At 41.5% G+C, this 15,457-nt stretch overlaps 1 protein-coding gene across 8 annotated transcripts in view; it reads left to right on the top strand.

Annotated features, from left to right (window-relative positions):
• Positions 1-15,457, top strand: part of PASD1 (PAS domain containing repressor 1) — a 100,599-nt gene that overhangs the window by 38,611 nt on the left and 46,531 nt on the right. For all 8 annotated transcript variants that reach the window (XM_083722835.1, XM_083722831.1, XM_083722834.1 and 5 more), the window contains exons 2-3: positions 13,198-13,254; positions 14,545-14,699. In XM_083722835.1, coding sequence (XP_083578961.1) covers positions 13,223-13,254; positions 14,545-14,699 — 187 coding nt within the window. In that variant the 5' untranslated portion in view covers positions 13,198-13,222. The remainder of the gene's footprint in view (positions 1-13,197; positions 13,255-14,544; positions 14,700-15,457) is intronic.

The raw sequence follows: 15,457 nt of genomic DNA, 5'->3' as shown, positions 1-15,457 counted from the left end.
CCACCACTCCAACCCGCTGAGTAGGGGTGGGAAATAACCCAAACGGCCTTTCAGAGTAGCGCTGAACAACCAGCACCACTGAAAGAAAACAGCAGAACAATTAAAGGAGCCTGCAGGCCGAGAAATGTCAAATAAAAGCAATCAGTAAAAGTAAGCCCTTGAATTAAGTTACTTGTATTCGGTACACATGTACAGCTGTCAGCGCACAACAGAATTATTTTTCTACGCAATTTCACCCAATGCACACTTTTTTTGGAGAGAAAATTTTCCATAGTACAATGCATTTTTGTATGTTGTTTTACTACACACACTTTACCCAGGTTTGTGCATTTTTGTGCATTTGGCTGGAGAACTGTACTGCAGATTTTGCAGCTGGGTGAGTTTTGAAAGATGGCTGTGTTCAGTTTGCATATTGTTGTGGAATACTGTACTGTAAACTTTTGAGTTTACCTAGCAAATACTGATCCAACGCATACCCTTACCTTTTGCTCTGGTTGCCTGAGATATATACTACGTACAGTCAGGAAATGTAGTATGTTCCAATCCAGTAATGTAGTAGTTCTTACATGGTTATGTTTCTGCAAAGTCTTCCAAGTTTTCTAGAGCAAGGAAGAGAGGACTGAAGTGCAGCAGACTCTCTTGAAGATTCTTTACTCTGCTGCTGCTTGTATCTAGGTTTATGAAACAGGCTTGTGCATGCAATAAGCTAAGGAAATGTGTTACTGGGGCAGGAGAATTCCTGTCTACCTCTCCGTCCCAGAAGAGAAGAGGCAAAACTGTACATCTTCATTCCTCTTTGACATGGAGACATGGCAACTCTGGCTACCCTCCAAAAGTGTCTGTGAGTGTGCATGCTTTACTTTGGCTAGCTAAATGTCATTCTGAGTTTGCAACAGTCTGCCAACAGCAGGAGGCAAATTTTAATGCTGCATGTATAGACTCCTTAATTACCGCATTCTCAGTGCTTAAACCAGCCATAAGGAATTTGGAAGCCCTGCCTGCTGTTGAAATGTCATCTATAAAAATGAGGCATAATTGAATCAGTAACACTTTACTGGAAAGGTTAAACTCACACTTTTCTTTTAAAGTCATTGTGCATTCAGATGTCAGACGCAAGCTGTTTCTTTCTGCTTATAGTTGAGCTTGAATGGCAGACCCTGATTGATACTATAGAAGTGTGCAGCCATAGCGGTTCAGAGAGCTGTCCTCCGTCCCCAAATGTAGTTATTACGGTATGCTTATTGTAAAGGAATTGTGGCAATCCCTTATGTGCTCTGTTGCATAAGCTCGTACCCGGCTTTATGGTTCCATCATTGGAAGTCACCCAAAGACCAGGAAACCTCAAATTGCTTTGAAAGAAAGTCATGAAAATGGGTTTTTGTTAAAGACCCATCAGAATGAGAGTTAAGCTTTGCCTAAAATTCTGTGGATTGGAAAGAGCTATCTGGGAAAAATATAGTACTTTGCTCAGGAAATAACCTTCATTCAGAGGTCTCCTCCTAGCTGTTACTAAGGTATGAGCACTTTCCTGAGTATTCATGCCCTCCCCTCTCTGCTTGTGTATTTTTTTATAGGGCTAGGATGAGTAACTTCTTCCTCTGTGGACATCGCTTTGATGGATGGTGTGAATTAGATTGAGAAGCAAACATTGCTACTACTATTTAGCGCATACATGCTGCTGACAATTTACAAAGTGCACCACAATCTTTTTATCATATATTTGCCATCACAGTAACCCTCTAATCTGGTTGATGCTACTTTTACTTTGCAGTCAGGAGGCAAAAGGTCAAGGGCTAATGATGTATAGGACTGAGTCAGATTTTTGTCGAATGTTGCATTTAGCCATGAAACATTGTTTTGGGGGAAGCATGAGGTTTTCTCAGGGTCATCCAAAGGGCACAAAGATCAGCTTTTGCTGTGAAATTAGAACATCCCGCCCTCGTTGGCAGAGCCTTGCCAAGAGGAAGGAAGCTATGCCACTGAGCTTAGCTGTTGGCATAGTTCGATACTCCTAAGTTAGTTTATACAGCAACTTTAAAGGGAGGCAGTTCACAGAAATATTCAGAACCCTACCCACTTCTCTTGGTAAGAGGGAAATTATATTACTGCACTTTGCTTCTGTTAAAATGTCTGTTGCAGTTTCTCCCTTTGGCAAGTTTGGAAAAGTTAGGGGACAGCAAAGGGAGGGCATTAGTCTCTCTTGTGCCCATCATGACATCATCAGTGGTGCAAGTCGTGGCTGATTCAGCAGAAGTCCAGTTTTGAAATCAGAGGCATTTAAGTTATCCAGACGATGCCATCCAAATTGTTTTCCATTTAAACAGCCCCATTCCAAACTGGATGTGGGTGGGTCTTTCATTACTAATTGCAGCATGTTGCAATTCTGCAAGCGTGCTAATGGTTGCCAAAGTAGCTTCTCATTCTACATAGAAATGCTTCTCTGAATAATTTGGTAATTAGTATTCTTTTTTATTATTAATTTGTATACCACCCTTCGTCTGAAAATCCCAGGGCAGTTCACAACAGAAAAATACAAAATTAAAATACAAAATACATAATAAAACCAAACCAAAACAATAACCTCTCAAACACATTTGAAAAGCCATAGAATGTTAAATAGCCAAACTCTAAGCAGTCATTAGTAAGCCTGTGACTTTAGGACAAAATGCAGGAAATGCATATTACAGATCTTTCACTGCAATATTTTGCTCCATATTGCAATTTTTTCTTTTGGGAGAATTACAGTAGCCAGTCAACATGCTCTTATTTATTAATTTGCAGAATTTGTATACTGCTTTATATCCAGAAGTTGCAACAATGGGGTTTACAATATAGTTTTAATTAATTAGTTAATTTATGAAGCATCCTGAATAAATCAGCACAGCAAGATGGAAGCAATCCCAACAAAAGCCAGTATCAACAAGAATGGAAAAATAAGGCTGGGAGGACCAAAAGCTTTCCTAAATTAAAGCTCCTTTTCCCACTTTCTGAAAAGCAAGCAGGAAGGAGCATTGAAAAGCCTCTCTGTAGGAAGGGAACTCCAGAGAATCATAGCCACAACTATGAAGACGCTTCCTTTTCAAGGGCTTAATTTTGACTGGGTTGTTGATTGTTTGACTTCTGTTGATTATGCAGAGCAATAAAAGCAGCACTATTTTTCTAGGAAAAGAGGTCCCTTGTTTTCTTATACAGTCATACCTCATGTTACGTTTGCTTCAGGTTGCCCCTTTTCAGTTTGCATCCCACGGCAACCTGGAAGTACCGGAAAGGGTTACTTCCGGGTTTCGCTGCCCGCGCATGCGCAGATGTGCAAAAAGACATCACACGCATGCGCAGAAGTGATGAATCGTGACTCGGGCAGGCGCAGGTTGCGTTCTCTTCAGGTTGCGAATGGGCCTCCAGAACGGATCCCATTCGCAACCAGAGCTACCGCTGTAATGGCAATAGTGCCCACCTGAGAGGTTATCCCTGTTTTCCAGGGGCAGTCCCAGATTTACAGAAACTACTGGTTTCTAATTTGATCCTGGAATGTCCTGCTTTTCCTTCGGATGTCCCTGTTTTCACCTGAGAAATGCTGGAGGGTATGCAGTTATATGACCCCCAAACCAAGGAGATGAGTAACGATACAACCTATAGAAGACCAGAAGGCAGCTCTGTATCAGAAAGTATTTTTTAATGTTTAATGTTTTATTGTGTTTTTATATTTGTTGTAAGCCACCTAGAATGGCTGGGGCAACCTGGTCAGATGGGGAGGGGTATTAATAACAAAAGTGTTGTTGTTGTTTGTTGTTGTACAGGACATCCCTATTTTCACTGGAGAAATACTGGAGGGTTAGGGTGCAGGGCCATCCCCATGTTTCGGGGAGCCCTGGGACTCTGGGAATCTGTGGGTGCCTTTGCCCCCTCTTCTTTCTCAACCATTCCCCTCCTGCCTATTGGCCTCAGCCCTTTCAGGTAAAACCAAGTACAGTATTGACCTATATGTCAGCCCATTGTCAAAAACCTGCTCAAATCTGCTGCTTTTAATGGTAGTTCAAATTTAAAATATACAGTGGTACCTCGGTTTAAGAACAGTCCGGTTTAAGAACAGTCCAGTTTACAAGCTCTGCAAAACTGGATATAGTATCCCGGTTTGAGAACTTTACCTCGCCTCGGTCTATGAACGGAATCCGAACAGTGGAAGGGCACCGGCGGCGGGAGGCCTCATTAGGGAAAGTGAGCCTTGGTTTAGGAACGGTTTCGGTTTAAGAATGGACTTCCAGAACGGATTACGTTTGTAAACCAAGGTACCACTGTATATGTTTTTAATTGCCTATTATTTTACGTTTTAAATGTTTGTTTCATATCTGTTATTCAGTTAGAGGTTCTAATTACAGTCAAGCCATAAAGAAATTATGACCAATATAGGTAATACGAAAAGAAAACTAATCATTTGAATTTCACTGATTGCTTTTAAAAATAATAATTAGCAAACAGTATAGCTCGTGATGCTTTTTCTCTAAAAAAATGTTTAGGGGTACAGTGGGAACTCGGGTTGCGAACGTGATCCGTGCAGGAGGCACGTTCGCAACCCGCAGCCCCGCGTCTGTGCATGCACAAAGCACGATTTAACGCTTCTATGCATGCACAAGCATCGAAACCCGGAAGTAACCCGTTCCGGTACTTCCGGGTTCGTTGCGGTGTGCGACCTGAAAACACATAACCTGAAGTGTCTGTAACCCGAGGTACCACTGTACTCCTATTTTCCTACACATATTGAAATACTGCCCCTCAATGAGGCCAAACTTAGATTCACAAAATGTATAGGTGTATGCGTCCCCCTGCATCCCCCCAGAAAAAAGCACTGCTCGGAGGTCTAACTTAACGTGCAATTTTAGGCACAGTCACCCAAGAGTAAAGTCAATGGGAGGACAGACATGTCATTCATTGAGATTATCCCCCCCCCCAATGGCAAGGGTAGCTTATCTTTGATCTAATCCTTTCACCTGGACTTTAAATGGGCACAGCACAGGTAGATGGGCAGGTGGATAGAATCACACAGTTACAAGTTTGACCACATCTTATGAAACTTTTCTGACGTATCTTGAATCGATTCTATTTAAAGATCCAGCTTAAAACAAGACGGCGAACACTTTGCACTCAATGTAGCCCTAAACTGTTTAATCCAGTTAAGAATATTTTGACCTTATTTGTACCATCTAGGCCGATTCTTTTTACAGCTCAACATTCTGCTGCATCATGGCAGAAAAGGCTGTGTGTGTTTTGGCAAACATTTTTACATGCAAAGCTATTCCCCCCAACTTGTGCTTCTAGCCAAGTAAATGTTAACTCCAGCTTTCTCGTTTATTTAGCTGTTCTGCTCTGGCACTCAGACTGTGCAAAGTAATTTGAACACTTGAAATGAGCTCTAATATATATATATATATATGCTGATTATCATTGTTGTTAGCACTGAAGCCTTAAAAATTAAGGATGCAGTCCTAACTCCCTGGTGCTGATGGACTCAAGGAGCATTGCTTTGCCATGAAAAGCCTCAATCAACCTGTAGCCCTTAAGTTTGGAATTGGTGCCCCGCACTTGGAGAGCCATGGTTTCGCTATCCTTTCACTGGGGCCTGCTCTGAGACGTTCTCAAATTCTGTGCCCTCCAGATGTTTTAGACTACAACTTCCATAATTGGGCATCATCTGAGGTGCACAAGGTTGAGGGAGGCTGTGCTGGAGCTCACATAGGGCATACCCAGAGATCCAGGGTTTTATAAAAAAGTGTCAGTGTGGTCAAAGTGTCAAACTTACTTAAACCTCCCCTACTGCAGCAAAACTTACTATAGGTCCTTGGGACACTTACACTCTCTCAGCCTAGCCTACCCCATTGGGATGTTGTGAAGAGAAAGTGGGTTGGAGGTGGGGGGACAACGACGACGACCACAAACACTTCCATGAGTTCTTTGGATGAAAAGCAATAAATACATGCAATAAATAAATATATATATATATTCATTCAGCTTTTTTGATATGCTATTTTAGTCTTGCATTTCTTGATTTAGTGTCTTCCCCACTTTCTGTTATGTGTAAAAGTACCTCTGCAAACATGTAAAAATTGCAGTTAGCCATCAGCTAATTAAATGATCTATGGCCTTGTAAGGGACGCTGGTGACTATTATTCATCTATAGGGCTTGCCGATCAGAAGGTTGGCAGTTCAAATCCCTGCAATGGGGTGAGCTCCCATTGTGTAGTCCCAGCTCCTACACACCAAGCAGTTCAAAAGCATGTCAAAGTGCAAGTAGATAAATAGGTACCACTCTGGCAGGAAAGTAAATGGCGTTTCTGTGCGCTGCTCAGAAGCAGCTTAGTCGTGCTGGCCACATGACCTGGAAAAACTGTTTGCGGACAAACGTCAGCTCCCTCGGCCCATAGAGCGAGATGAGTGCGCAACCCCAGAATCGTCCGTGACTGTCAGGGGTACCTTTACCTTTACCTTTTATGGCCTTTTAAACTGGGGTGTGTGTGTGTGTGTGTGTGTGTGTGTGTGTGTGTGTGTGTGATAATTCTATGTATTTTTGTGCTTTTAAATTGTAAACTGCCCTGTGACCCTGGAATGAAGGGTGGTATAGAAACATATAACATATGTGGCTTTTTAGTTTAGATTAAAGATGACATCACAGGCATGTATAAAATCATACATTGTGTGGAGCATAAACATAGAATTGTAGAGTTGGATGGGACACTGAGGGACATCTAGTCCACCCCCTGCAATTTAGGAATCTCAACTAAAACATCCAGCAAAGGAGGGTCCACAATTTCCTGAGGGAGTCCATTCCATTGCCAAACAGCTCTTACTGTCAGAAAGTCCTTCCTGATGTTGAGTCGGAATCTCCTTTCTTGTGACTTGAAGCCATTGGTTCAGGTCCTACCCTCTGCGGTCTACTATGACCTCTAGATCCTTGTCACATGTACTACTAGCAAGCTAAGTATCCCCCAACTTATATTTGTGCAGCTGGTTCTTCCAGCCAAAGGGGACGCAGGTGGCGCTGAGGTCTAAACCACTGAGCCTCTTGGGCTTGCTGATCATCAGGTCAGCAGTGTGAATCCCCGTGATGGAGTGAGCTCCCGTTGCTCTGTCCCAGCTCTTGCCCATCTAGCAGTTTGAAAGCATGCCAGTGCAAGTAGATAAATAGGTACTGCTGCAGTGGGAAGGTAAACGGCACTTCCATGCTCTCTGGTTTCCCTCATGGTGTTCTGTTGTGCCAGAAGTGGCTTAGTCCTGCTGGCCACATGAACCAGAAGAAGAAGAAGAATAATTTGGATTTGATATCCCACTTTATCACTACCCTAAGGAGTCTCAAAGCGGCTAACATTCTCCTTTCCCTTCCTCCCCAACAACAAACACTCTGTGAGGTGAGTGAGGCTGAGAGACTTCAAAGAAGTGTGACTAGCCCAAGGTCACCCAGCAGCTGCATGGAGACTCTAACCCGGTTCACCAGATTACAAGACTACTGCTCTTAACCACTACACCACACTGGCTCTCCAGAAAGCTGTCTGTGGACAAATGCCATCTCCCTCGGCCTGAAAGTGAGATGAGCGCTGCAACCCCATGGTTGCCTTTGACTGGACTTAACCGTCCAGCGGTCCTTTACCTTTACCTATTACCTCTTCCAGCCCAAGTGTACACAAGTGGATAGAGAACAATTTATCTCCCTTATATCGCAGTGCCATTAAATTATGGAAAAAAAGGGTAAGAAAAATTTGTAACTTTTCTTTTTTGCTTTTATAATACGTTATTTATTCTTCTTTCTGTATTTTATAAAACTAATAAAAAATATTTTAAAAATAAAAAATAAATAAATTATGGAATTTGCTCCCTCCACAATCTGCTCAATGGGTCAGAGAGGACGTTCCTCTCAGGAGCATGCAATTCCTAATTATTTTCACGGCAATCAAGATTGACACTGACCTCAGTGATACCTAGCTAAATCATTGAGACTCCAGATGTGCCTATATATCCCTGTCTTCTGCTTTTCCTGCAACTCCCCCCCCCCAAAAAAAAAACCCCACTCCCGTCTTTATAATTTTAAAGTGTGGGTGTTTTCAACATGAGTAGAGGATGCAACAAAATTGGCTAATTAAGCAACTGCTTCAGAGAAATGATACGTCTTACAGATAGACAATAAAATGATTCGGGGCACAGTAAGGTCCTGGCAAATTAAAGCAAGTAAAGATCTGAGGTAACATAGAGAATCTTATAGATCAGTGGGTGGTACTGCCTCCTGGGGGGCAGTGGGATTAGCTGGGGGGCAAGGAGGCAGTGGGAGGTGGGAACTGGGGGTGTAAGTGACTACCAGGCTTTGAAAAACTGGTGACACTGAACAAGTTAATCAGTTTTGTTGACTTAATTCAGCTAAATAGTTTTAATTGGACATTGAATACATGTGCAATTAGTTGTTCTACTGTACTGTTATTTTCCTTAGAGGGTTGTACAAACCGCTATTCTGAATAATGCTTTTTTATGGCTGCAACCTAGCAGTCGGGGGGGGGGGCACCAAAAGTAGCATTGTAGCAGCACTGAATGGCAGAGTATAGCTGCCATAGTGCCTGAGAGGAACATTACATCATAGAAGTGGGGGGAACCAGGGCGGATTTGATTTAAATCAAATCAATTTAAATTCCCTTTTTTACAGAAAGGTTCAACCTTGCTGGCCTTGCTGTCCTCTTAGTATTGACAATCAGGAAGGTTTCATTTTTGGAATAATAAATTTTCAGAGTAGTTTTTACAGTTCTATCAAAAATTACTGATTTGGTTCTACTATTAGAAATACATAGACAGATAATTATGAAATTATTGTGAGGTTTAATAAGTTAACTCTTTATATTTGGGAAACTTTTCTGCTGTACTTTAAGGAAGGAGAAAAATAACCATTTCCTTAATAACAATTTAAACAATTTATTTAACTAAAACAGTAACAATATAACACATGCAGTGCTTTTTTTCCTGGGGGTACGCATACTCTTAAACATTTTGTGAATCCAAGTTTGGCTTCATTAAGAGGGGCGGTATTTCAATATGAGTAGGAAAATGAGAGTACCCCTAAATATTTTTTAGAAAAAAAGCACTGAGCATATGTATCCATGTTTGTTAACTGATGTGGTTAAACAAATTTTATTTTATTTTTAAACTTAGACTGAGTTTGGAGAGGCTGGCCTTTCTTTTTCTAGCGGGGAGGAGAGATACAGTTGGTAGGCTAGGCTGCAACAGGCTTGCAGAAAGAACAAGGAGGAGGAGAAACAGGCTGGTGGAAAGCTGGAAAAGGGGAACCAGGGACCGGAGCAGAGAACTTCAGGGATTCCTGCTGCAGGACTGAAGTTCCGGGTAGAGACTTTATTGTTTGGACAATGCCAGGCGAGCCCTGGGAAGAAGGGCCTGGAAGCCGTGAACTCTTTTATTAGTTGACTGGCAAGCACTTCAAGGTCTCGCCAAGGACTTACAGATCCCAGTTACTATTTGCACACACCCCCTTTGGATTTGCTTCTACATTCAGGTGCCTATTCTGTACAGTTAAGTGTTAGTGCAGTTGTTGGAACCCAGTGGGATTGGGAAAAGGTTGCACTTGCCTCAAGTCTGAGTTGCACAGACATTCAACTGACTTGCACAATTATTACACAAAGATCCCAAGACTTGTGGAGTATTCCGCTCACAAGGCTGCACTTTCATTTTTACTGCTTCTCACTTAGCTACTTGCGCAGATCTATTCCACTCCAAACAATCTATTCATTGAACCTCTTGGAACTTAGCCTTTAAGAGGTAAGGGGTCAATTCTGTGTACATAAATTTGCAAAGGAACAAAATGGGATTAAGGTTTTCCCCCTCAACTCTGTATGTTTATTTTATAACATTTTTCCTGTGAAGAAAAGGCATGTTACATCTGCGGACACTGTTTCACACTTTTGAGAACTGCAAAAACAAGCATCTGTGAAATATCTTCTTGTTAGAAAAACTGCCTCAAATAATCTTAACAGAAACCTTTGGAAGACCATGACATTGTGAATGGATTAATGGAATTCATTTACCAAAAAATTTAAGCATGGCATATAAAGCCTCATGCTACATAATTAAAAACAAATCCTTATTGCCTTTGGACTATATTGTTGTTTAGTCGTTTAGTCGTGTCCAACTCTCTGTGACCCCATGGAGCACCCCAGGCATTCCTGTCTTCGACTGCCTCCCGCAGTTTGGTCAAACTCATGCTGGTAGCTTCGAGAACACTGTCCAACCATCTCATCCTCTGCAGTCCCCTTCTCCTTGTGCCCTCCATCTTCCCCAACATCAAGGTCTTTTCCAGGGAGTCTTCTATTCTCATGAGGTGGCCAAAATATTAGAGCCTCAGCTTCACGATTTGTCCTTCCAGTGAGCACTCAGGGCTGATTTCCTTCAGAATAGATAGGTTTGCTTTTCTTGCAGTCCATGGGACTCTCAAGAGTCTCCTCCAGCACCATAATTCAAAAGCATCAATTCTTTGGCAATCAGCCTTCTTTATGGACTATAATGTAACCTTATAGCCTTTGGTCTATAATGTAACTTAAATAGAAAACTATCTTTAGAAATATTTTTTTCCTCCAAAAGCATTCTATTTTTAAAAAGCCAATTTAAATAATTTTTTTTATTTAAATCAAAAAATCCAATTTAAAATTTAAAAATCTATAATTTATTTTTTTTAAAAAAATCATTGATTTTTATCCTCCCTGAGGGGAACTGAAATGGAGGCTAGTTGCCTGAGCTTCTTGCTAGAACCCTGGAAGTTGCTTAAGAATGCCAGGTACTAATGTCAGCCCTGTCTATGCTAACCTAATCTAATTCAGCGTTTGCATGCAATTTTTTTAAAAAAATAATTATTTTCAAATAGGTTGAGATTTCTTACTGTCAGCCAAATTCTCAAATATTTGCCTATTTTTAAACTAGACATCCTTTCTAAAAAAATTTTTGACTGCTTATCCATGTTTTTAACCAACACCTTGGTTTTATCTGAATTTATTTTGAAACCTGCCACTTCTCCAAACCTTTTAATTTCTTCTCATGCTTTGGGAACACTCTCCAAGGGTTGTTCTAGAGTCAACAGCACATCGTCAGCAAATGCCCTTAATTTATAGACTCTAGGTCTCAATACCTTTAATTTTCCTGTTTTCCCTTATATTCTGAAGCAGTATTTCTAAGGTCATAATAAACAACAGCGGAGCCTTTTCTTCACTGCTATTTTTCTTTTTTAAAAAAGAAGGAATGCTGGAACTCACTATGTTCTCTTAAAATGGCAACAATGCCCACCTCAGAGGTGCCGGAACTGAGTTCTGGCAAGTTCTGGCTGGAAAAAAAGAGAGACCTGCTTTTCTTCCATATTGTTCTTGTGAAGTTTTAAAACTTATGTAGCTGTTAAATCATTTGAGGTGGCGGTTGCCATGCAGCAAAAAATATTTTGTTGCACCCACCTAAAAAATTTCCTGGGGCGCTAGGCGTGGTCCTCTGGACGCACCACTGAAAGTGGCTTGTGAGTTCCTGGGGTTGTGATTGGTTCATTACAGTCACTGATGGAGGATGTTTCTGATGGCACGGCTGTGATTAGTTCTGGTTGGGAGTTTTTCAAAAGGGAGGATCATTCCCAGCAGTGTAAACGCTGGTGAAATCAAAAGGGTGTGGAGACAGATTGTGGCTTGGTTTGCCTGCCACAGCCCATCTGTCAAAACTGGGATGTGATTTCTCATAATCACTCTGAACCGATGGATTTAATGCAAGTCGTCAGCCAAGAAACAATTTCCATAGCTGTTTTCAGTGAGTTCCATTGTGTTCAAGATGTGATTTCACCCCCATTTTTTTCTGTGGTTTTGAACATGTAAACCATGTTCGAGATTTGCGCACAGATTTAGCTCTCTGATACAGAAAAGCAAATTTCTCTCTATCTGACATGGGTTGTACTCACCCGCCATACTAAACCAAACCAATGACTAGTGTAAATGTACCAGCTGCTGAGTAAGAGATCTCATCTGCTTTGCTTTCCCCTGTGCTTTAAATCAATGTGGTACCGCAATAAGCAAAGCTGTGAACCCTGGATCTTGGCTAACCATGATCTGTAGCCAAGGCTTGTTGTATGGCTAACCGGTACCCCCAGTTCATATGACATGCTCAGTCAGACCTTGGTTCAGCAGCTGTGCAATGCTAACATAACAATCGCAGAGAGGGCAATGCACTTGCCAGCTCAGGCCTATCATGATGTATGAACCAGATTGTTGTGTTTTCCTTTAGGAGAGGCATTTTTAATGGTTCCCTATACACCTGAGGTGTGGGTGGCGCTGTAGATTAAGCCACAGAGCCTAGGACTTGCTGATCAGAAGGTTGACGGTTTGAATCCCCACAACGGGGTGAACTTCCGTTGCTCGGTCCCTGCTCCTGCCAACCTAGAAGTTCGAAAGCACGTCAAAGTGCAAGTAGATAAATAGGCACCGCTCCGGCAGGAAGGTAAACGGTGTTTCCATGCGCTGCTCTGGTTCGCCAAAAGCGGCTTAGTCATGCTGGCCACATGACCCGGAAGCTGTACACCGGCTCCCTTGGCCAGCAAAGCAAGATGAGCGCTGCAACCCTAGAGTCGGTCACGACTGGACCTATGGTCAGGGGTCCCTTTATCTTTTATCCACCTGATGATGGGCCGTGGTCTAAATCACTGAGCCTAGGGCTTGCCGACCTTAACTGTCAGGGGTCCTTTACCTTTACCTTTTTATACACCTGAGGGCCATCTTATGATCTCTGTAATCCTCATCAGCTGTCCAGAGTTTTCAACACTGAAGTAAAACTTCTTTGTTTTCAAGGGCTTCATTGAAAGGTGACCCAACCATTCTGGGGTTTTATTATATGTTTGTTATTTTATGATTTATGGTGTCATATTGTTTACTGCTTTGGTATTTTAAAATGTAAGTTATATGCAGATGTTTATATGTAGATAAAATATTGAAAATGGTGTAGTTGGGTGTTTTGTTTTGTTTTTATCTATCCTGAGCTTGGGTCAGACAGGTTATTTATCTAAATGAATCAGCCAACAAATACAGCAGCATCAACAATTATTGGTTGATGAAGCTGCCACCTTCATAGCATTGGGCAATTGCCACCTTCATAGCATTGGGCAATGTTTCTCATGCCTCTCGTATTCTCCTTGTGTTCCAGAACTCTGTATTGTGTAAACGAGCTGATGGACGAAGATGAGAAGGACAGGGCAAAGAGGTATGGATATAGGCGCATGTCATTCTCCAAGCTCACCTGTCCTTATCTGAAAATGCAACAACAGTTAATTATACCACTTCTGATAACAATGACTCAAAACCCAAAGACCCAAAATGGAGGGTCGTTTCTCACTCTTGTTTCTTATTCTGTAGTGGTACAGATTTGTGTACCGTGCAAGATGGCATCCGTTTTCATCATGACTAACAAGGGTGAAATTATCAAAATTATCAAAGTTTATTAAAGGATAAAACTATCAAAGTTCATTAGCCCCTAAAGTTGCTACATGCAGTTTTTTGATGTTTTAGAAACTGTGGGTGAATAACTGAAATGTGGATCCATGTCATAATTATTCCACCCACACTTTCCCCTAGAATCTGGTTCTGCTGGAGTCAGGACACTGGGCTGGATATAACTGGAAATAACTCCGAAGGATGTAAGATCTTCACAATCCTGTTGGGTTCATGCAAGCACAATTGGCCAACATTGTGTTTCCAATAGGGGCAAAGCCAAATGACTGCAGTAGGCTTCCCCCTAACATTTAGTATCCAGCTGTGCAGTGCCTAAGGTCAAGTGTAGTATCTGTTCTTATCAGTTTAAAAAAAGCACTTATTTCATATGAGGTTTCCTGGAGATTGCACCTGTAGTCTTCCTCCCAAATTCAGGGAGTTGCCTCCCAAAGTGGTTTACAAACCATACACCAACACATACACAATGAAGTATAATATTAAAACCATTTCAAACATCAAAACAGTGTTAAAAGCCAACATAAACCATACAATAATACTTACCAGCATAGATCTAATATTCCAGAGCCAGAGAACAGTATCGTATATATGTAACCCAATCACAAGTTGCTTCCCGATGACCTGTTTCTTGAGCACTTACCCTGATTTGTTTTCACAAAGTTTGCAGAGAGGTTAGATGACACCGACTACTTATTCTTACTTATTTTAAGGGAGGTCATATAATGTTACATCAAGCAATTGTTACTTCATTTCCCCATCTGTTTCCTTATTGCAAGAAACTCACTTTTGTGGGGGGTGGGAGTGGGTTTGTGCAGAAGAATGCTGTATCAACTTTAATTGAAGCACCTGAATATGCCAGTATCTAATTAAATCCCACCTAAAAATAACCATGGTCTGGAATCTAGCTGTGAAAGGCCATGGTAAGAAACCAGGTTTTTATGGCTGTTTTTAAAATGTTGAAATGATCATGACCTAAACCTCGATTTCACAGTTCTTTCATTATCCCTTCATTATTTTCAATGGACTTTGTGTTTTGATTGACTAGGGCATCACGCAACAAGTCAGAAAAGAAAAGAAGAGACCAATTCAACGTCCTTATTAAGGAACTTTGTACCATGCTGCAAGGCCATGGGCATCCACTCAAGATGGACAAATCCACAATACTGCAGAGGACCATCGACTTCTTACAGAAACAGAAAGGTACCTGAATTGCTTCTGGCTCCTTTTCTCTGCCTCCCTTCTTAGTAGTGCCATTGCTATTTTTACTGTTACTGAAGTATATTGCACTGCAGACATCTTAAAATGCATATCACAAGCTTTAAAAGGTGTGCAATGCCTTGCGATAACCCACCCCACCCAGTTAGCCTCTTTTTAAAGAGCACAAACGAACAGGATATATAATCTCTAGTTTGGGGAAAGAGGGAAGAGGGCATGTATTCCCAAGGCAAATATATTTTATAATAAGCTTTTGAAATGACAAGGATGTGGCTCTTAACATGGTAAGGCATAAAAAAAGGGAGAGCCTTGAGCTTTTAAAATAAATACTTTTAAAAGAGCTGCATGAGTACTTATGCAAATTAACACTCAACCTTTGCATTTTTTCCCCTTACAAACTTTTTAAAACCCTTGTATGAACACATGGAGCTGCCTTATGCTGATTCCTAGCCCTTTGTGCCTATTCTGTTTGGCAAAGACAGAACTGTAGTACTCCAAAACATGTTGCCCTCCATATGTTTGGACTTCCACTCCCATCATTCATGACAATTGGCTATGCTGTCTGTGGCTGATAGGAGCTGTAGTCCAAAGCAGTTGGCAGGCTTCAGATTGGGGAAGCCTCAGACAGAGCTTACAGAGCCTCAGTCAGAGGTCTTACAGAACATCTGTTACGTGGTCTTTCTTAACTGGAAATGTCCAGGACTTCTGCATGCAACTCCTTAGAAACTGTTCCAAAACTATAA

This window comes from Podarcis gaigeae (genome assembly GCF_964106915.1).
Source record: "Podarcis gaigeae genome assembly, chromosome: Z".
Lineage (NCBI taxonomy): Eukaryota > Metazoa > Chordata > Lepidosauria > Squamata > Lacertidae > Podarcis > Podarcis gaigeae.
This window is presented reverse-complemented; position numbering and strand designations above follow the sequence as displayed.